Source organism: Manis javanica, chromosome X, assembly GCF_040802235.1.
Source record: "Manis javanica isolate MJ-LG chromosome X, MJ_LKY, whole genome shotgun sequence".
NCBI classification, from domain to species: domain Eukaryota; kingdom Metazoa; phylum Chordata; class Mammalia; order Pholidota; family Manidae; genus Manis; species Manis javanica.
Window position 1 is genome coordinate 63623468 of NC_133174.1, and position 22116 is coordinate 63645583.

Sequence of the window (22116 nt, forward strand, 5' to 3'; positions counted from 1 at the left end):
TGTCTGCCTTCATCCAGCCTCCCATCTTGCACGTGTATTTTGAGGTTCCAAGTTCTAACTTCTGTTTGGATGTAGATGGGTAGTTACAGCTGGGAAGAAATAAAAGGAAAGCATTTTGAAATACTTCAGAGATCAGTACTCATAAAATTTGAATGACTTGGCACATTTTTTTTAATCAGTACAGTTATGTTTTTCCTCAACCAGGAGTAAGAATGTAAAAGGGACAAAGCATGTGGTGCATTGAGAAGAGTTCCAGGTTGGAGTGCTGCAAGCCTGTGTTTGAACTTCATTCCTCCCTCTTACGGCCTTCGGGAAGTAAGTCACTCTAGGTCTTCTAGCCAGACTTTCTTGTTCAATAGAGCTCATAATAGCGTATTGAGAAATTCCTAAGGGAGAAGTGTGTGTGTGTGTGTGTGTGTGTGTGTGTGTGTGCGCGCGCGCGCGTGAGCTCCCACATATTCAAATGAAGAGCGTGAATTCCAATCTCTGCCAGGCACTGTGTGCAGTGGAGATGCGTTAGCTGCTCTAATTTATGCTTCCCATGATCACCCGATATTTTTGAGTATTCATTTACTTCAGATTACACTAGCAGCCCAGACCTTGCAAGGAAACACTTTAGCCCCGCACAGCGCGGGTGAGGCGGGGCCCAGGAGCACCGCCTTCCGGCTAGGAGGGTGTGCGCAAGCGCAGCCGGACGAGAGGCACTCTTACGCAGCCCTCCTTTCCAATCAACTGCAGCAGGAGCACAAAAAAGGCATTTCCGGGAAAGTGGGGCCACGTTTATGGGTTGCAACATGGAGGCGACTAGTGGAACTAATGAGCCGGTGAGACGCTGCCCTGGAGCCGGGTAAGCGGGGAAGACGAGCCGGTTAGAGCCTTGAACTCTCCCTCCCCTCCACTTTTCTCTTCCCAGGTTTCCGGGGAACTGGTGTCTGTGGCACATGCACTTTCTCTCCCAGCCGAATCTTATGGCAACGATGTGAGTAAGACTTTCCCATAGCTTCCCCTCACCTAGCTAGCCTGGGGTGTCTGCACAGGCCTGTCACGAAATTGTAACCGCCAGCCCTGTTATCATCTGTAGAGTCTCTCCACGTACGTCAGAAACTATGCCTTTAATTTACTCTAATCTTTTTGGTCTACAAACACAAGACTAAAGCCAATGGAAGTAGTCCCCAAACTTTGCTGCACTTTAGAACCACCTGGGAAGCTTTTAAATATCCTGATGTCCAGTACACAGTTCGTACCAATTAAGCCAGAATATCTGGGGAATGGAAGTGAGGAATCAGTATGTTTTTAAAGGTCCCGAAATGATTACACTTGTGCAGTAAAGAAGTTCTGCTGGCTTATGGCGTGCCCGGTATAGATCCTGAAGGAGAAAACATGTTGTGTTTTGAGATACAGGACAGGGACATAGGAATAGTAATAATACCCAAATAAAAATGTACTGTATGCTACATGAGTGGATCAGGGCGTAAGATTCAAAGTTTAGCTGAAGAAGAAATCCCTAAGAACCAGACAGTAGAGGAAGACTTCATTGAGGAAGTAGATCTAGAAGTGGATCTTCAAAATGTGGGTGGAGAAATGGCATGGACTGGCAGTCAGGAAAATGGCCTGGTCTGAAGCATGGACGTAAAAAATGCAAATGGCTTTTTCTGGGGTCAGTGAAATATATCTGTGTAATCGATTCTAATGGAAGGGGGTGGTGAGTACTTGGTAAGGCTTATTTATAACCTCGCCTTCTTCCTGATACCGATTCATTTTTACGTGTTATAGGATGTGGAATTGGCTGTCTGATAAACACAATTGATGATTTTAATATAAAAAGTGAATAGTAATTTCAGTTCCATTATTTTATTTTGTCCTCTCAACAACTCAGTGATACATATGGGTATATTATTACAGTTTTACAATGATTTGACTCAGTTCTGAGAAGGCAGTATATCTACCACTTAATGTGTAGTCTCCCACACTTTCACTAGCTTATGGGAAAAGATAGCCTGTGGCTCATTCTGTTTGTTAGACTGTGTAGGTAGCTTCTTTTGATTGTCATAAGGACAAAAGTATTATAATGTCCAAACCCATTAGTCCAGTTTTTATCCTTTGACAGTAACACCAAGTTTGGTAGCCCTCTTAAGCATTAACTAGACATCCACAGACTTCCTTAATTTGTCCTCTGGTAGCAGGATTGGGAGATTTCTGACCTGGCTTTCTTCACTCCTTTGCAGCCTGATATTGAGATGGCTTGGGCCATGAGAGCAATGCAGCATGCCGAAGTCTACTACAAAGTGAGCTGGTTGTTTTCATTATTAAGCAGGATTAAATATATAATTGTAGTATATGGTGCTCTGCTAATCACTATTCTCAGGAAGTCAAACAGTTGTGTTTTGGAGATAAATTTTATTACTGTAAGATCTTATCCATAGAGAACAGGGTGGTGAAAATGAATTTTGTTTTGGCAATGAGCTGTGCTTTTTGCCCAGTGTTCGGCTAACTGGCAAAAGGGTGCCTGGCCCATTAGTGGGCACCTAAGAAATGTTTGTTGACTGAACGAATAATCCATAGACAGCAGTAGCCAGGCAGTATGAGGGTCAAAAGGGTTTGAATTGGTGGAACAGACTATAGTGTATTATGGCCCTTTCAGACTGTCATGATTTCATCTGGAGCCTAGGCTCCCTATACTTCCTAATGAACTCTTCTACCCTAAGAACCATAAGGGTTTTCTGGGGGAGTGGGGATAGAAGTGTAGTAAATTAGAGACTAGCATCTATATGTTGTCTTATTAATTTGGCAGCTGATTTCATCAGTTGACCCACAGTTCCTGAAACTCACCAAAGTGGATGACCAAATCTACTCTGAGTTTCGGGAAAATTTTGAGAGACTCAGGGTAGATGTTTTGGACCCAGAAGAGCTCAAATCAGAGGCAGCTAAAGAGGTAAGAATTCTCTCTCTCAAATATTGCCTAGCATCTGACCAACAATTATTGATTTGGGAGTACATTTTTATACATTTAGATCTCTTGTGGTTTGTTTTAAAGAAAATGCATAAAGAATCAGGGCTTTTATGTAGTTATAATCAACTAATAAGTCAGTTATTAAATGAATGTTTTCCTGGTTTATGGGTTTTTTATGTCCATTGACTCTATTTCCTTTTTGACTTGGACATTTCACCCCTACTTACCCAGCCCTTTCAGGGGAGGAGGAATAAATTTACTATGTGAGTAGTTTAGCCAGAAGGCTTGTATGGAAGATTGGCAAACAATAAAGGGAAATGTTTGTTCTTTGGATTTAAGTTCACATTATCACAAGCCTTGGATATTAGAAAACTTATGCTTTGCATTGCATACTTGATTATCTTGTAGTTTTTACGGAGCACTAAAACTCTTAAACTTGGAAAAATTTCTTTCCTAAGAGTAGGCCTTTGGTTTATGAAGAATGTAAACTTAATTCTTAACAGGATGTTAACTGATCTTTGGAAAATTGCCTCTGCTGAATGTATTTCTTTTGTATAATTAAACTTTGTGACAATACTTTGTGACTTTTGGGCATCTACTGTGTCTCATTTGTGCCTCACTGGGAATGAATAACCATTTTGGCCTGAGCTAGCCAATAACAAAAACAACAGAGAATCTACTTAAGAAATCAAATTTTAATTCTGTAATCAAGGATTTAAGTATTTTGTTAGGTTAAAATATTGTTCATGTTGGGAAATACCAGTCAATATGGTAGCACAGAAACTTGCTGCTAGTGAAACTCGCAATCAGCTCAGTCCTAGTGTCTTTCACTATGGTTATTTTCTTTACTGTGGAAATGGAAGCCCCCTTCCTGTCCTGACTTCACGAGCATTGTACATTTGTCAGCTAAGGCATCTTTTTCGCCTTTGTAGAAGTGGAGGCCATTCTGCCTGAAGTTTGATGGAATTATAGAAGACTTCAACTATGGTACTTTGTTGAGACTGGATTGTTCTCAGGGCTACACTGAGGAAAACACCATCTTTGGTGAGTTTCTTGCCTTTGGAATTGTTTCTGTATAAGGAGAGTGAGGGATCTGGTTTTATTGAAAAATCAGTGTCATGGATAGTTAGTTTGGAGAACATCTTATTTATTACGTCTTTTAATATTGTTACTATTCCTTGAGTAACTGTGAAATAGGATAGTTATTCAGCCTCATTTAGTAGAACTAGAACTCCACATCTTTGAAGCTTATGACTATACTTAAAACCTTTGATGTTAGCTCAGCTTTGTCAATAGATTTCCAGCAGGTTTAGAGAAGTAATTGTGACTAGGACAACAATCAATTCTATTCACCTTTCAGCTCCCAGGATACAATTTTTTGCCATTGAAATTGCTCGCAACCGGGAGGGCTATAACAAAGCAGTTTACACCAGTGTTCAGGACAAAGAAGAAAAAGGAGCTGACAGTGGAGAAGAGAAAGGAGCCAAAATGGAAGGAGAAAAGGAGAAAACCAAAAAAGGAGGAAAAGAAGAAGCCAAGAAAGAAATTAAAAGTGGTGAGACAGCTGTATGACGTAGACAAGGAATAGCACTCTAGAAGCTGTGACTCAGCTGAGCCTACAAGTACCATAATGATACTTGCACAGACCCCTGTAGTTAAATGTGTGTCCTTGTGAAATTGAAGGACATGTAGAAGGATATCTTTCTAGCCTAATAATCAGGAGCTGCTCTGGGCGGTTCTTTTGTATGAACTGGCTTAAAGACTATTAGTGGGGTTTTAGTCCACTGTTTCTTGATATTTTGTTTCTTGGTTCTCACCACCAGTCAAGTAAATTTTGTAATTAAATTCTTTTTTCATTTTGTTCTTGTAACTATATCTGTGATTGACTTTTTGAAAGGTATTTAAAATTCTCTGACACTTCAGATTTTTTTTCAGATATATAATCTCTTTGCCGTATCTTATATATAGTGATTTAATGCTTGTTTGTTAATGCTTGTCATTATTTCCTGTAGTGAAGTTCCCTCAAACCTGTTAAGTTGTACATGGTTTTGGGATTAGAAGTGCTTACATAAGAACTGATTCTTGCAATTTGACTATAGCTTTCTGATTTTCTTTGATATATCTGGTAAAAGATTTGTATTCCATGGGGATAATAGCAACACCCTGAACCTGTCAGACTAGTGACTGAAGCCCGGTTCACATTAGACGAGTAGGAAATTGGACCTGCTTCAGTACCTGCTTCTCTTCTGGTAGCCAAGTTGTTATCTTAAACCTATCAGAAATTAATAATTAAATATAAAGCCTGGTAGAGTGGCTTCCCTCTTATAATGCTTGGACAATAGCATGCGTTTATACATTAACACCAAATGAACATACTTTTAAATGATACATTGTCAGACTCCATAAATGGGGAGGGGGGTTCTTATATAATGACTTTTAAGAGTGTGTGTTTCAGTTATCTTCACATATGTATAAAGGTTTGTGCATGTCCTCATAGACATACTGACCTTGTTTGCTAAAACACACTAGTTACAGGAGGCCACAATGTTTATAGGGCATACAGTCAGTACTCTTAAAAGTCTAACCACACTATGATCATGCAAGAAAGGATTACCAGAGCAGAGAAGGGAGGGAAATGAGGCTTTTCCCCCACTGAATATAGAAGGAAAATAAAAATCAAACTTAATTGATGAGTTGTCTCCTAGGCAAGAGCTGAACTAGAGATGCACACATCTAGCAGCAGCAGTTGTGCACAAAGCAAATAGGTTTCTCCATGAATTCTCTTGTCTAGTTCTTAAAAATATCTAAAACATTTGTTAAGAGTTTCATTTTGTAAAAATATGTTTTTAAGAGGGTAGGAATGTGTTAAATACTTTATACTAGGCAGACTTTTTCGAATGAAGGAGTTGTTTATTGTATTAACTTTCTCTAGTCCATACATTCTTAAATATCCACAAACTTGTGTCCTTGGAAACACATAAATACTGCTTGCGGGACTGGGGAAGAATGAGGAGTATAGTTCACGTACAGTTGTGCCTCTGGCTTTTCCTTGTTGCCCACTAGCAAGAAAAATGGCTTAATTACTTTTCTCTGACTCATTTTATAAAAAAATAAGAAACATTATGTTGAAAGTCAGACTGCTTTAAAGCAAAAGCCATCTGTCCAAGGACTAGGGGATACAGACTAGAAAAAGGAAGGGAAATAAGAACACAGAACACATCAGCTGCACTATAAGGCCAGGAATCTAAGGCACCATCCAAGGTTAAAAGGGAGAGTGGGCAGAATTCTTAAGATGGCCCCAAGATTCCCACCACTGCCATACATGCTCTGTATAATTCCCTCCTATTGGTATAGGCAAGACTTTTAAATATGAAGGGATTTCATTCCTGTGTTTAAGTTATTAACCATTTGATTTGATTTTCTTATAGAAGCACATAAAATGGACAGATCTTAGTGTATAGCTTGACAAATTTTGACATGCATACCTTCATGTAATTATCACCCAGATCAAGATATCAACATTCTCACTAATTTATTCCCCCTTTCCCTATTTCACCCATTTCTCCACCTCCTCCTCTGTGGCAACCACCAGTCTGTTCTCTATGAGTCTGTTTCTGTTTTGTTTTTTAGATTTCACATAAGTGAAATCACATGGTATTTGTGTTTCCCTGTCTGACTTATTTCACTTAGCATAGTACTGTCTAGCTCCATCCATGTTGATGTAAATGGCAAGATTTCATTCTTTTTTATGGCTGAGTAGTATTCCATCATGTATATGTACTACATCTTCTTTATCCATTCATCTATTGATGGACACTTTTATTGCTTCCATATTTTGGCTATTGTAAATAATACTGTGACAAACATAGGAGTGCCTAAATATTTTCAAATTAGTGAGTTTGTTTTCTTCAGGTAAATACCCAGAAGTGGAATTACTGGGTTGTATTGTATATTTTTTCTTTTTTTGAAAATCCTCCATACTACTGTCCATAGTGGCTGCACCAATTTATAATCCCACCAGCAGTGTACAAGGGTTCCCTCTTCTCCACATCCTCACCAATGCTTACTATTTCTTATCTAGTTGACATCAGTCACTCTGACTGGTGTGAGGTGATATCTTATTGTGGTTTTGATTTGCATTTCCCTGATAATTAGCAGTGTGGAGCCTCCTTTCATATGCCTGTTGGCTATCTGTATCTCTTCTCTGGAAAAATGTCTGCTCGGGTCTTCTGCCCATTTTTTTATCAGTTTATTTGTTTCTTTGGTGTTGAGTTACTTGAATTCTTTATTTTGGATATTACCCCCTTCTCAGATGTATTATTTTCAAATATATTCTCCTATTGTGTAGGTTGCTTTTTCATATTGTTGATGGTTTCCTTTGCTGTGCAGAAGCTCTTTAGTTTGACTTTTTCCTACTTGTTTTTATTTTCCTTTGTTTCCCTTGCTTGGGGAGAAAGAAATTATTAATGCTGATGTTCAAGTTACTCCCTACGTTTTCTTTTCATTTTATGGTTTCAGGTCTTATATTTAGGTCTTTAATCCATTTTGATTTTATTTTTGTGTGTGGTATAAAACTGTGATCCAGTTTCATTCTTTAACATGTAGTTTTCCAGTTTTGCAACACTAACCATTTGATTTTGAGTTAATCAAAAGGGAGATGATTCTGCGTAGGTCTGGCATAATCAGATGAGTCACTAAATGAGTCAAGAAGCAGCAACAGATGTTCTGTTGCCTTAAGAAGCAAACAGCCATGTTGTGAGAGAAGGGGGCCATGTGGCAAGGACCTGAGGGTGGCCTCTAGGATTTGAGAGTGCTCCCAGGCTGATAACCAGCAAGAAAATGGGGATTTTGTGCCTATAGTTGAAAGGAATTGAATTTTGCCAACAGCCAGTGAGTTTTGAAGAGGACCTTAAGCCTCAGGTGAGATTGCAGTCTGGGTTGATACCAAGAGTTTGGCCCTGGGAGACCCTGAGCAAAGGACCCAGTTAAGTTGTACCTGGACTCCTGATCACAGGACTGTGAGATAATAGGTGTTATCTTAAGCCACTAATTATGTGGTAATTTATTATGGAGCAGTAAAAGACTACTACAGACTTTGGTACTATAAGTGGAGGACTGCTGTAACAAGTATTTAAAATGTCGGTGTGGTTTTAGAATCAGGCAGTGCGTAGAGGATGGAAGAATTTTGAGGAGCATGATAGAGAAATCCTAAATTGCCTTGAACAGACTATCAGAAATATGGACTTAAAGGATGCTGCTGAGGGCCCAAAAGGAAGAAACATGTTATTGGTAACTGGAAGAAGGGGAATCCTATTAGCAAGGTAAATAAAGGCTAGGAAGTTCAAGATTTGAGCCCTTGCTGTGAAGTATTTGGGAAATAATATCAAGCGAGGCTTGACATGTATAAACATCTGTGATTAATTCAGGATGTGGTACCATCCCCGTTATCACCATGACGTCTTTTGGAGACAGGGAAAGGGCACAGACTAGTTTTTACATTTACAGAAGGAAAATCTACAGCCATTTTTAAGTTTAAAGCCACTATGTTTGTGGTAATTTGTTACAGCAGCAATAGGAAGCTAATAAAGAATGCATGCTTAAACCCTGTGCCAAAAGCAGAGGCATTCACTGCACCATTTATCTATCTATCTATCTATCTATCTATCTATCTATCTATCTATCTATCTATCTATCTATCTGTCTATTTATTTTTTCATCATTATTTGTTCTAAAACTATAGTTTAAACAAAGATATGTTGCACCAGAGGATTGGAGATACAAACAGCACCCAAAGTGAGCTTCACTGATTCTCAAACATTTTGAGCTCACTCTCCAATAAAAGTCCTGTAGGTGAGTCTTAAGTATATCAGGAGCCATTGGTGTAACTAGGAGGTGTGTAAATTTACTTCTAAGTACAACACAATGCTTATTAATGAATATGTGCTCACTTGAAGCTTACATAAAAAGAAACTCAACAGTAACTTCACCAATTGTTTAGACCTTAGACCAAGAAAAGATTTTTCTGCAGAGGTAAATTTTATCACTGATGTTTAAAATGGCCTAAGCGTGGTGATATTAAAGCAGGCCAGATCTTTGTTGGGTTTTAACACTGTTTTTAAGTTTTCTACAAATAAAACTTTTTCTTTTTTTTTTTGCTTGCACACAGAGTGGACAATTCTTACCACCCCACATTGGTACAACACAGTTGCTGTCATATATTCTTTACTCAGATAAACAGTCAGAATCTTAAATGATCCTTAAATTTTTTAAGGCATGTATGTATGTTACGTGACTAGTCATTTCTCCATGCCTACATGTTTCTATCTCTAGAATTATGAAAGCATTATGAATGTCAACATATTGGTCTCCTGAATTGCACTGTTTTCATGTGATGACTATATATGTGACTGGCTAGCTTTAAATTTTCCCTGCTCTTCACAGGCTTTCTCTGAATTCCTCAATATGAATTGCATTTTCTTGAAGTCAGTATTTATGTTTTCATTTTATAAACTGAGAAACAGATTGAGTCATAGAGGAATTTACCCTCTATCACATAAGTGTTGGTGTTGGGACTCAGATCCACATCTTTTCATTATTAATCTCATTGTTCTTCCCAAATCCAAATTTCCACTCTAGAATCAGGTTCTTGCTAGAGTAGAGACAAATAATTTAGGTGAGGAATTGAAGTATTTAATAATCATAGGTAATACCATTCTATTGTGAAGTAATGCACTGAGCTAGTTTAAGCTCCTTAAATATTTTCAATTTCTCTTTGTCATTTTCTTTTTATCTCTGGAAGAGATTCCTTGTTGCATTTACAACTGAGTAAAAGCACTACGGTATAATCACTATAGTGTATCACTATAATCTTTTTTCAGTTTCAAAATTATATTTTAATTTCTTAATCTTGTGAACTGAGGTTTGACTGACACATTTCCCTCATTTTGTTTTGTTAATTTTTGAGACTTTATCGTCTTGAAATTCATACAAGTTTTTTTCAGACTAAATCATTGGAAGCTCCAATTATTACTGGGTGTTCTTTACATTGTAATGAGAATAAAATGAATAAAAATGCCTCAACTTAGAGAAGGATAGGACTTTACAACTGGAAGATACCTCAGAAATCTGGTTCAAAAATCTTGTTTTGTTTTGTTTTTTGGTGGAAAAAAATTAGGTAGTAGAGGATGTGCTTTACCCAGTTGAAAATCCACTGTGTGTGTGAAAGTCATTTATTAATTTACTTATTGTCCTTCCTGTTGCACTAAGAACACCGCACAAGACATCATAAGGTTCCCTTTGTCCTAGATGTACCCTGCACTAGACATTTCCTCTAGAAAACAGTTGAAAATAATCACCGTGCTTCTCCATGATTCAAGATTATTATAATGTCCTTTCTGTTTACACTAAACTATATCTGGCCAAACAAACACAATTCTGAGAATTTGGATAATGTTTAAAATCAAAATCACAATACTTTAAAATTCATATGTTCCTGTCTTTTTTTATTCTGTTATCATTAATCTACAATTACATGCAGAACATTATGTTTACTAGGTTCCCACCTTCACTAAGTCCCCCCCACAATCCCCATTACAGTCACTGTCCATCAGCGTAGTAAGATGCTGTAGAATCACTACTTGTCTTCTCTGTGTTATACAGCCCTTCCCATACCACCCCACATTATAAATGCTAATCGTAATACCCCCTTTCTTTTTCCCTGCCCTTATCCCTCCCCACCCAACCTCACCAGTCCCTTTCCCTTTGGTAACTGTTAGTGCATTCTTGGGTTCTGTGATTCTGCTGCTGTTTTGTTCCTCCAGTTTTTCTTTGTTCTTATACTCCACATATGAGTGAAATCATTTGGTACTTGTCTTTCTCCGCCTGGCTTATTTCACTGAGCATAATAGCCTCTAGCTCCATCCATGTTGTTGCAAATGGTAGGATTTGTTTTCTTCTTATGGCTGAATAATATTCCATTGTGTATATGTACCACATCTTCTTTATCCATTCATCTACTGATGGACACTTGGGTTGCTTCCATTTCTTGGCTATTGTGAATAGTGCTGCGATAAACATACGGGTGCATCTGTCTTTTTCAAACTGGAGTGCTGCATTCCTAGGGTAAATTCCTAGAAGTGGAATTCCTGGGTCAAGTGGTATTTCTATTTGAGCTTTTAGAGGAACCTCCATACTGCTTTCCACAATGGTTGAACTAATTGACATTCCCACCAGCAATGTAGGAGGGCTCCCCTTTCTCCGCAACCTCTCCAATATTTGTTGTTGTTTGTCTTTTGCATGGTGGCAATACTTACTGGTGTGACGTGATATCTCATTGTGGTTTTAAATTACATTTCTCTGATGACTAGCAATGAGGAGCATCTTTTCATGTGTCTGTTGGCCATCTGAATTTCTTCTTTGGAGAACTGTCTGTTCAGCTCCTCTGCCCATTTTTTAATTGGATTATTTGCTTTTTGTTTGTTGAGGTGCGTGAGCTCTTTATATATTTTGGATGTCAACCCTTTATCAGATCTGTCATTTATGAATATATTATCCCATACTGTAGGGTACCTTTTGTTCTGTTGATGGTGTCTTTTGCTGTACAGAAGCTTTTCAGCTTGATATAGTCCAACTTGTTCACTTTTGCATTTGTTTCCCTTGCCCGGGGAGATACGTTCATGAAGAAGTCACTCATGTTTATGTTCAAGAGATTTTTGCCTATGTTTTTTTCTAGGAGTTTTATGGTTTCATAACTTACATTCAGGTCTTTGATCCATTTCGAATTTATTTTTGTGTGTGGGGTTAGACAGTGATCCAGTTTCATTCTCTTACATGTAGCTGTCCAGTTTTGCCAGTACCATCTGTTGAAGAGACTGTCATTTCCCCATTGTATGTCCATGGCTCCTTTATCATATATAAATTGACCATATATATTTGGGTTAATGTCTGGACTCTATTCCGTTCCACTGGTCTGTGGCTCTGTTCTTGTGCCAGTACCAAATTATCTTGATTACTGTGGCTTTGTAGTAGAGTTTGAAGTTGATGAGCGAGATTCCCCCCACTTTATTCTTCCCTCTCAGGATTGCTTTGGCTATTCTGGGTCTTTGGTGTTTCCATATGAATTTTTGAACTATTTGTTGCAGTTCATTGAAGAATGCTATTGGTAATTTGATAGGGATTGCATCAAATCTGTATATTGCTTTGGGCAGGATTGCCATTTTGACGATATTAATTCTTCCTAGCCAAGAGCATGGGATGAGTTTCCATTTGCTAGTGTCCTCTTCAATTTCTCTTAAGAGTGTCTTACAGTTTTCAGGATATAGGTCTTTCACTTCCTTGGTTAGATTTATTCCTAGGTATTTTATTCCTTTTGATGTAATTGTGAATGGAATTATTTTCCTGATTTCTCTTTCTATTAGTTCATTGTTAGTGTATAGGAAAGCCACAGACTTCTGTGTGTTAATTTTGTATCCTGCAACTTTGCTGAATTCCGATATTAGTTCTAGTAGTTTTGGAGTGGAGTCTTTAGGGTTTTTTATGTACAATATATGTTATCTGCAAATAGTGACAGTTTAAGTTCTTTACCAATCTGGATTCCTTGTATTTCTTTGTTTTGTCTAATTGCCATGACTAGGACCTCCAGTACTATGTTGAATAACAATGGGTAGAGTGGGCATCCCTGTCTTGTACCTGATCTCAGAGGAAAAGCTTTTAGTTTCTCACTGTTCAGTATGATGTTGACTGTGGGTTTATCATATATGGCTTTTATTATCTTGAGGTACTTGCCCTCTATGCCCATTTTGTTGAGAGTTCTTATGAATGGATGTTGAATTCTGTCGAATGCCTTTTCAGCATCTATGGAGATGATCATGTGATTTTTGTCCTTTTTATTTATGTGTTGGATGATGTTATGTATGGATTTTCAAATGTTGTACCATCCTTGCATCCCTGGGATGAATCCCGCTTGCTCATGGTGTATGATCCTTTTGATGTATTTTTGAATTCGGTTTGCTAATATTTTGTTGAGTTTTTTTGCATCTACCTTCATCAGGGATATTGGTCTGTAGTTTTCTTTTTTGTGGGGTCTTTGCCTGGTTTTGTTATTAGGGTGATGTTGGCTTCATAGAATTTGTTTGGGAGTATTCCCTTCTCTTCTATTTTTTGGAAAACTAAGAAGAATGGGTATTATATCTTCTCCTCATGTCTGATAAAATTCTGAAGTAAATCCATCTTGCCCGGGGGTTTGGCTCTTTGGTAGTTTTTTGAATACTGATTCAATTTCGTTGCTGGTAATTGGTTTCTTCAGATTTTCTGTTTCTTCCTTGGTCAGTCTTGGAAGGTTGTGTTTTTCTAGGAAGTTGTCCATTTCTTCTAGGTTTTCCAGCTTGTTAGCGTATAGGTTTTCATAGTATTCTCTACTAATTCTTTGTATTTCTGTGGGGTCCGTTGTGATTTTTCCTTTCTCATTTCTGATTCTGCTGATGTGTGTTGATTCTCTTTTTCTCTTAATAAGTTTAGCTGGAAGCTTATCTGTTTTGTTCATTTTCTCAAAGAACCAGCTCTTGGTTTCATTGATTTTTTCAATTGTTTTATTCTTCTCAATTTTATTCATTTTTTTCTCTGATCTTTATTATGTCCCTACGTCTGCTGACTTTAGGCCTCATTTGTTCTTTTTCCAATTTCAATAATTGTGATGTTAGACTATTCATTTGGGATTGTTCTTCCTTCTTTAAATAGGCCTGAATTGCTATATACTTTCTTCTTAAGACTGCTTTCGCTGCGTCCCACAGAATTTGGGGCTTTGTGTTGTTGTTGTTGTCATTTGTTTCCATATATTGCTTGGTCTCTATTTTGATTTGGTCATTGATCCATTGATTATTTAGGAGCATGTTGTTAAGCCTCCATGTGTTTGTGGGCCTTTTTACTTTGTTTGTACAATTTATTTCTAGTTTTATACCTTTATGGTCTGAAAAGTTCGTTGGTAGAATTTTAATCTTTTGGAATTTACTGAGGCTCTTTTTGTCACCTCATATGTGGTCTATTCTGGAGAATGTTCCATGTGCACTTGAGAAGAATGTGTATCCTGTTGCTTTTGGATGTAGAGTTCTATAGATGTCTATTAGGTCCATTTGTTGTAGTGTGTTGTTCAGCACCTCTGTGTCCTTACTTATTTTCCATCTGGTGGATCTGCCCTTTGAAGTGAGTGGTGTGTTGAAGTCTCCTAAAATGAGTGCATTGCATTCTATTTCCTCTGGTAATTCTGTTAGTGTTTGTTTCACATATGCTGGTGCTCCTGTGTTGGGTGCATATATATTTATAATGGTTATATCCTCTTGTTGAACTGAGCCCTTTATCATTATGTAATGTCCTTCTTTATCTCTTGTTACTTTCTTTGTTTTGAAGTCTATTTTGTCTGATTCTAGTACTGCAACACCTACTTTTTCCTCTCTGTTGTTTGCATGGAATATCTTTCCCATCTCTTGACTTTTAATTTGTGCATGTCTTTGGGTTTGAGGTGAGTCTCTTGTAAGCAGCATATAGATGGGTCTTGCTTTTTTATCCATTCTATTACTCTGTGTCTTTTGATTGGTGCATTCAGTCCATTTTTACATTTAGGGTGATTATTGAAAGATGTACTTATTGCCATTGCAGGCTTTAGATTCATGGTTACCAAATGTTCAACGTTAGCTTCTTTAGTATCTTTCTGTCAATCTTAACTCACTTATTGAGCTATTATGAACACTGTTTGATGATTCTTTATTTCTCTCCCTTCTTTTTCCTCCTCTTCCATTCTTTATATGTTGGGTGTTTTATTCTGTGCTCTTTTGTGTTTCCTTAGACTGCTTTTGTGGGTAGTTAATTTTATTTTTTACCTTTAGTTAGTATTTGGTTGGTCTGCTTTCTTTTCTGTCATTTTATTTTCTCTGGTGACATCTATTTAGCCTTAGGAGTGTTCCGTCTAGAGCAGTCCCTCTAAAATACCCTCTAGAGGTGGTTTGTGGGGGACAAATTCCCTTAACTTTTGCTTGTCTGGGAATTGTTTAATCCCTCCTTCATATTTAAATGTTAATCGTGCTGGATACAGTATCCTTGGTTCAAGGCCCTTCTGTTTCATTGCAGTAAATATATCATGCCATTCTCTGCTTGCCTATAAGGTTTCTGTTGAGAAGTCTGATAGCCTGATGGGTTTTCCTTTGTAGGTGACCTTTTTGTTTTCTCCAGCTACCTTCAAAATTTTGTCCTTGTCCTTGAATTTTGCCATTTTAATTATTATATGTCTTGGTGTCCTCTTTCGGTCCCTTCTTTTGGGAGTTCTGTGTACTTCTGTGGTCTGAGCGACTATTTCCTCCCCCAGTTTTGGAACGTTTTCAGCAATTATTTCTTCAAATACACTTTCCCTTTTTCTCTCTCTTCTTCTGGTACCCCTATAATGTGGATATTCTTCCTTTTGGATTGGTCACACAGTTCTCTTAATATTGTTTCATTCCTGGAGATTCTTTTATCTCTCTCTGTGCGTCAGCTTCTATGTATTCCTGTTCTCTGGTTTCTAATCCATCAATGGCCTCTTGCATCTCATCCATTCTGCTTTTTAATCCTTCCAGATTTTGTTTTACTTCTGTATTCTCCCTCCTTAGCTCTTGCATATTTTTCTGCAAGTCCACCAGCATGGTTATGATCTTAATTTTGAAATCTTTTTCAGGAAGATTGGTTATGTCTATCTCCCCAGATTCCTTTTCAGGGGAGACTGTCTGGGTTAATCTGGTCTGTATCAAATTCTTCTGCCTTTTCATGGTGATAGAGATAGTCGTGGGTAGTTGGCACATGTCAGCTGGGAGAACGTCCCTTCTTGCTAGTTTGTGGCCTTCCTTTCCTGGGAGAATGGCGACCTCTAGCAGCTTGTGCTGGGCAGTTGCGTGTAGATGGGGTTTCTGATTCTTGCCCGGCTACCGTGAAGGAAGCTCTGCGTGCGGTTGCTGTGGGCTCCATTATGGTGGGGCCACACTGGAGTGGGAATGGGCAGGATGCCGTTTATCGCCATGAGGGGCCTCAGAGCCACGCTGCTGCCCAGGGGGTTAGTGTGCCCAGAGTTCTCCAGGTTCCCAGCTGCTGAGCTGATTGTACCGGGATGCGTCTGTCCAGCTGTGAGGTCCCTGTCCCTTTAAGGCTTTCAAAAAGCACTCACTTTTCTTTTTCCCAGGGGTGCCGTCTGCGGGGATCTGCTCACAGATTTTACTGTCCCATTTCCCTAGTATCCAGCACCCCACGCACTATGTGTCTGCGCTCTGTTGCAGATAGCTAGGGCTGGGTATTTAGCAGTCCTGGGCTCCCTCTCCCTCCGCACTCTGACTCCTCTCCTCCCGCGGGGAGCTGGGGTGGGGGTGCTCCGGTCCCGCCAGGCCGCAGCTTGTATCTTACCCCCTTCGTGAGTTGCTGGGTTCTTGCAGGTGTAGATGTAGTCTCCCTGTAGTCCTGTATCTTCTGGTCTCTCTTTTCGGAATAGTTGTATTTGTTGCATTTTCAAAAATATATGTTTTTCAGAGGTGATTTCTGGTGTTCTACTCATGCCGCCATCTTGGCTCCTCCCCTGTTCCTGTCTTTTTATTAAAGAAAATAAGGCTCCTAGAAAGTTTGTCAATCTTAAGGTCATTTTCTTCCTCAAAGTCACTAAGGTTTGTACACTGCCCTTTGGTTTATGGAAGGTAAACAAGGGAATTCTCTCTCCTGCCTCCCCACCCCCAACACCACTTTTGAAATAAACTGACTGCTTCTTCATCCTATATGAGTTTATGAACTCTGAAGATACTTGCTTACCTGCCAAGCTTACTCTCACCCATGGTACATTTATTTATTTTTTATTATGAAAATATTTTTAATATAAAAAAGTAGAAATAATAATATAATGAACTATCTACCTGTCACCCAGATTAAGTAGTTATCAAGATTTTGCCATTATTGCTTCATTTATCCTTTTTTCTTTATTGAGGCATTTTAAAACAGGTATCATTTCATCATATCATTTTACCCATATATTTCAGTATACTCTAAAAAATTGGACATTCTCTTATATTGTCATGATAAATAATCATAAGTAGTATTTTCAACTGATGCTCAATTATAGAAACACTTACAAATGCATATTTAAATGATTCCCAGGAAATGGTCCTTTAGAGTACATTTAAGGACTAGTGATCAGTGTAGGTTGACTGAAGTATGAATGATAGGATATATGTATGTTCAAGAGAACTAATAGATGAGGTTGAAAATATGTATTTAATTCACTTGTAGACACTAACAATGAGCCCTAGATGCCTTACATACATCTATCCCTAACATAAAGGTATCATTATTATGCCCATTTTACACATTAGGAAATTTAGGCTTGGAGAGGTTTTGAGTCCCAGGTTAAAGATTTAAGGTTTAGTTAGTAGTGGCTGGATACTGGAAGTTTATTTTAATTTCTGCCTTGTGATATGAAGAAGGAAGATGAAATGATATGCTCTATTGAGTAAATTAAGTATTAAGCACTCAATCTGGATTGATTGTTTTAACTTGATTCTTGCATTCATTAATTTAATTAAATATTTTTGGAGTAGATACTATATGCCATAAACATTAATTCAGAAAACAGAATTTAAATATGCACAAGGATGTTGACATAGTTTGCTAAGCAAATATATAGTAGAACTTTTAGTGCCCTTATGTGATTAAAAAACAATTTTATGCTCATTTTTTAAAAATATGGAAATCAACCCATGAAAAAGAAATTTTTAGTAACTCATTACTGCCAACTATATTGCCAGGGAAGGAGAAAACCCATGAAAGATTGTTTATTGATCTTCATTGGCCTGTCCTAGAAATGATACACATCCTCTACTCATATTCTGTCAAACAGAACTCAGTCTCCTGCCACTGAATCACAAAACAGAAGGGTGGGAAATTTAGTCCAGGTGTACACCCAGGAAGAAAAGGAAAAAAAGGTTTTATTGATTACCTACCCAATCTCTGTGACAGCAGGTAGTTATTGTTATCTTCCATGCATATTCATTAATTTCAGTTTATTCATTTATCAAATCATAGAAAGATTGCCAATATGTGACTCTATGTTCAGTGAATTCCTGATTATACAGTTGACTTCTTGAATCCATGTTCTTAGATACTGTGTCAGTATGGTATGAAATAACGAGCTCCTCCTTTAGACTCTTCTTACTTCAAGTAATTAAGATTCATTGTGTTGGAATAAAAAAACATGTCACTATTGCATTTTTCATCTAGACAATATGTGGATTATTTCCTTTTAGTTAAAATGAAGTCAATTTATTTTGGGTACAGAGAAGCTGTTCCTTTCTTTATAATCTGAAATAGGTATAGGACATTAAACCTGCTGTAGGCTAGATGAGCAAATCATAGAGGTGACAGGTTGTTCAGCCTTCAGGTAGGTAAGTATTTGCCGCACAATAAACATTACAGATTTACACAGAATGGATTTGGATTTCAGCTCTGGAACTTGATACTTTTATTTAAATTTAATCTATTCCAAAATTAGTGTAGCAGTGTAAGGAAGAATAGATTAACGTAGAATCATTATAGAAGTATTTGAATTACGTGTATGATAAAAGGAAATGACTTAGTTTCTTTAAGGAAATGTTCTAGCAAGGTCATTACCAGCAAAGTTCATGCCTTTCAAGATATGTGTCACCTTCATCTGTGACTCATTACTTTCTTGCTCCTACCTTCAGCCTCAGGACCTTTTAGACCTGGTATTTCCTCTGCCTAGAAAGCTTTTCCCATAAATATCTATATGGTGCTAATTCTCTTCTTAAAGATCGCTACTCAAATACCACTTTAATGGAGAGGTCTTTACTGACCTCTTTATTTAAAATAACACCTCCCTTGACACTCTCTATTCCCCTTACCTTGCTGTTTCTTTTTCTTTTTCATTATAATTCACCACTTTTCCCTCTACCCCTATCCTAGTGGGCAGGAACATTGTCTGTTTTGTTTGCTGTTGTATGTCTAGCACCTAGATGAATGTCTGACTGGCATATAGTAGGACCTTAATAAATATTTTTGAATAGATAAGTAAATGAAGTACCTACTATGTATCAGGCATAATTCCAATATACTGGTATCACAGTTGAGACACAAAATGATCAGGTTGAAACAAGATCCCAAATTCTTCCAATGTCATTCTATTCTTCCAGAGAGGGATATGTTAGACAAGAAAAATGATGGTCCAAGTAATTCTACATTTTGAAGGGCCTTTCCACATTAGGCAATACGAGTAGAGAAGCCAATTTATGAACAAGATCACTAGACAAATGCCTACTTTATACAGGAATTTGCAGTCATAACACTAGGTATGCAAGATCACCTTTACAAAGTGAAATATGACTATAATTAATATGGTCAGATTTTTTTTAATGCCTACTTTTTTGGTCGTTCACAATTTTTTGTGTGGTCATAGCCATATTTCCCACCATTCCAGCTTAGAATCTTGGCAGTATCTCTCTTCTTTTACTTCCTTCATATAGCTTCAAAATCATACCTATACTGTTTTGTGGCTGAAGCCACCACATTAAGCAACTAAATCGAGGGCATACCATTCATATTTTAGTCTATGTTAATGGAGTCATGCACTGCATAAGCCTGCACACCCATACACAGTGGACCAGTATGTGGCTGAGACTGATAGTTGCTCATCCAGCATGCATTCTCACTTTTAATAAAAGAACTCTAAATTCTAGGCGAACATACTGATACTTGGATTAAAAGACTATTTACTAATATCTTGCAGTGGAGTTTAAACATGTGACTTAAGTTCTGGCTAATAGGATGTAATCTGAAGTTTATTTTGTGGATATTATAGGAAAGTTGCTTAAAGGAAGCTAATTCATCTGCTGGGGTCCCTTCTTGTCCTCTTCTACCCTCTGTCTTTCCTCCTCCTTATGGCCTGCAACAAGAATGTAATGACTAAAGCTTCAGCTTTTTAAAGGTGATCTTGAGGATGTAAGCAGTCATTTATTCTGCCCACAAGGTCAATTGTTTCTCTATCTCTGTCATCATCTGTTTTACCTGTCTTAGCCCAATCAATGAAAGACCATCAGGGACAAATCTGTAGTATGACAAAGTTAGGATTATTGTACCATTGCAATGAGGGAGACTGCATGTCAGGGAAATCATGGAGCATCTTTCCAAACAAAGAAAAAATGAAATTATGGGATTTGGAGAAAAGGATGAGTTTAGGTGAAATTTAAGATTGAATTTAAATCAAATCATATCTTAGCCTCAAAGTAAAGTAGGGTTGTGTATAAAGGGGTCAACATCAGGTCCTTGAATGCAAAAGTTGACCAAGGGTTCTGTTCTCTCAGAAAGTTTAAAGATACTATAGTTGTCTAATATTTTGTTCTGAAACTCCTTATTTGAATCTCTGCATTTGGTTTGTGTTTCAAAGCTGCTTTTCTGGGTCAGATAACTTCGATTCTCCAGGCAAGAGCTGGATGTTTAATTCTTCCTGAATAATTTCAAACAGCAAAATTTCTGATACTCATTTTAGGGGACAGAGTTCCTCAGTGAGTAAGAAAACAGTAGTCACTCAAGGAGGGAGTTGTTAGGAAACTTTTCAGCTGCAATGTGTCCTTAGGAGAAATCATTGTTTCTTGTTAACTTCTCAGCTGACTTCATCTGTGTCTGTTATGCAAGCAAGACGAATGGCAGTGCAACCTTTTAACTTCTTAGTCTAAGCTAATTTTTTACCTTCTCACTTTTAATGTCAGTAGTAATATTACTTTGCTTTTCCTTGTATGATACTTCATAGTTTTCAAAGTATGCCCATATATATCCATTATAAATTAAATTTACAAATAAAAAATCTATCTAAATTGATATGCTAGCAAACAGCTAGGCCAGAACCCAGGTTTACCTCCAGGTTCAGATTCCTTTCACATTCTTAAAAGCACCTCTTCCCCTTCTTAAACTTTCTCTTTTTGGAAAGGGATTGATGGTCATGTAACCAATGAGCTTAGATTTAACCTTACCTTTTTATAATCACATATTATCTGTTCAAGAAATAAAAACAAGTGTCTTGGGTGTTTTATCTACTTCTTTCCTCATACAAATATATGATGTAAATTGAAAAATAGAATGTTATATTCACAGTACAAAATCTAACAGTAGTAGCAATAAATGCCCCCCCAAATAAAAGAATTTCAGTAAGATACAATAAGACCTTAAAAATAATTTTTAAACTCTTGAGAGAAATCTCCATTAAAAGAAAGATATAAATAAAAACAAAACAATGAGCAAAACAGCAGTAGACTCATAGACACCGAGAAGTGACTGCTGGTTACCATGGGTGGGGGATTGAGGTGGGGGGGGGTAGTGAAACAGGTGAAAGGGATAAAGAGGCACAAAATCTCTATCACAATATAAATTGGTTATGGGGATGAGAGTACAGCATAGAGAATATATTCAACAGTTCTGTAACATCTTTCTATATTGACAGTAACTACACTAGCTGTGGGTGAGGATTTAATAATTATATAACTTGAATCACTGTTGTATACTTGAAACCAATATAATATTGTATATCAACTATACTTCAATAAAAAAGAAAGATATATTGTTTAACTCAAGTGAGGCTACAGTTTTTCAATAATGTAAAGCTTCCACTGAAACTGCAACAAACCATTTTGCTCTTACTGAAAATGTTCGTTCACTAAATCCGTGTGGATAATGAGGAACCCTCATGGTCTGATTATATCTACCTATCTATCATCTATCTTTGTGTATGTGTTGGTTATGGATAGTTAGGGTTAGTGATCAGACTTCCAACTTGGTATGTCAGGACCGATCTCCCCTCTGCTTTGACTATTCCCCATTTTCTTCGCACATAAAAACATACTGTAGTGGGATCCTTTTTCCTAGCATCAGCTTTCCATCTTCTAACAGTGGGGCTAAAAGCTCTTTCTGCTCCAAATTACTTGTTACGACTGTTACTCAGAGCAGAGCATTCAACAAGACCAGGAAAATCTAGAGGAGAAAGAATTGATAGTTTGGCTTACAGAACAAGACAGTGGGCTGAGAATATAGGTAGGGAACAAAAAGAAAGCAATTTTGTGGCGCTCTAGCATTTTAAGCTTTTGGAACAACTACTGGGTTCCAGAATGACA

At 37.6% G+C, this 22116-nt stretch overlaps 1 protein-coding gene across 15 annotated transcripts in view; it reads left to right on the forward strand.

Annotated features, from left to right (window-relative positions):
• Window positions 1-675: 675 nt before the first annotated feature.
• LOC108408247 (protein PBDC1) overlaps window positions 676-22116 on the forward strand; it is a 170579-nt gene continuing 149138 nt past the window's right edge. For 6 of the 15 annotated variants that reach the window (XR_012127457.1, XR_012127458.1, XM_073227833.1 and 3 more), the window contains exons 1-6: window positions 677-824; window positions 914-979; window positions 2226-2285; window positions 2792-2932; window positions 3883-3994; window positions 4311-4505. Coding sequence is in view for 13 of the 15 variants with exons in the window: in XM_073227833.1 (XP_073083934.1) it covers window positions 783-824; window positions 914-979; window positions 2226-2285; window positions 2792-2932; window positions 3883-3994; window positions 4311-4505 (616 nt within the window). In the remaining 2 variants the exon portion in view is untranslated. Of the gene's footprint in view, window positions 848-913; window positions 980-2225; window positions 2286-2791; window positions 2933-3882; window positions 3995-4310; window positions 21575-22116 lie in introns of those variants that run through there. The other 9 variants (XM_073227826.1, XM_073227829.1, XM_073227825.1 and 6 more) reach the window with 5 other exon arrangements.